The sequence below is a fragment of the Cariama cristata genome, unplaced genomic scaffold (assembly GCF_000690535.1).
Source record: "Cariama cristata isolate BGI_N322 unplaced genomic scaffold, ASM69053v1 scaffold26902, whole genome shotgun sequence".
Taxonomy (NCBI): domain Eukaryota; kingdom Metazoa; phylum Chordata; class Aves; order Cariamiformes; family Cariamidae; genus Cariama; species Cariama cristata.
This window is the reverse complement of record NW_009603672.1, coordinates 6,172-6,481: the sequence shown is the minus strand read 5'-3', so window position 1 is coordinate 6,481 and position 310 is coordinate 6,172. Positions and strand designations below refer to the sequence as shown.

General features: G+C 54.2%; 1 protein-coding gene across 1 annotated transcript in view; it reads left to right on the top strand.

Annotated features, from left to right (window-relative positions):
* LOC104157815 (chondroitin sulfate synthase 2-like) overlaps positions 1–307 on the top strand; it is a gene marked incomplete at its 3' end in the record, with an annotated part of 2,184 nt that extends 1,877 nt beyond the window's left edge. Inside the window, exon 4 of the mRNA XM_009695294.1 lies at positions 2–307. Within this exon, the coding sequence (XP_009693596.1) occupies positions 2–307 (306 nt within the window). The remainder of the gene's footprint in view (position 1) is intronic.
* Between the last annotated feature and the right edge of the window lie 3 nt (positions 308–310).

Sequence of the window (310 nt, the reverse complement as noted above, 5' to 3'; positions counted from 1 at the left end):
TGTCATCCTGCCACTAACAGCGCACGACCGGGACCACGCTGCCCGCTTTTTGGAGGCTTATGCAGCGGCTGCCTTTGAGAGCAGTGAGAACGCGGTGCTCACGTTCCTTTTTATCTATGACCCCTTCGAGGCCCAGCAGGTCACGCAGAATGACATCTTTGCCCCTGTGAAGGCCCAGATCACAGAGTATGAGCGCAAGTATGCAGAGGTGAAGATCCCGTGGATCAGCGTTAAGACAGACGCACCCTCCCAAATCAAGGTCATGGACATCATCTCCAAGAAGCATCCCGTGGACACACTTTTCTTTGTG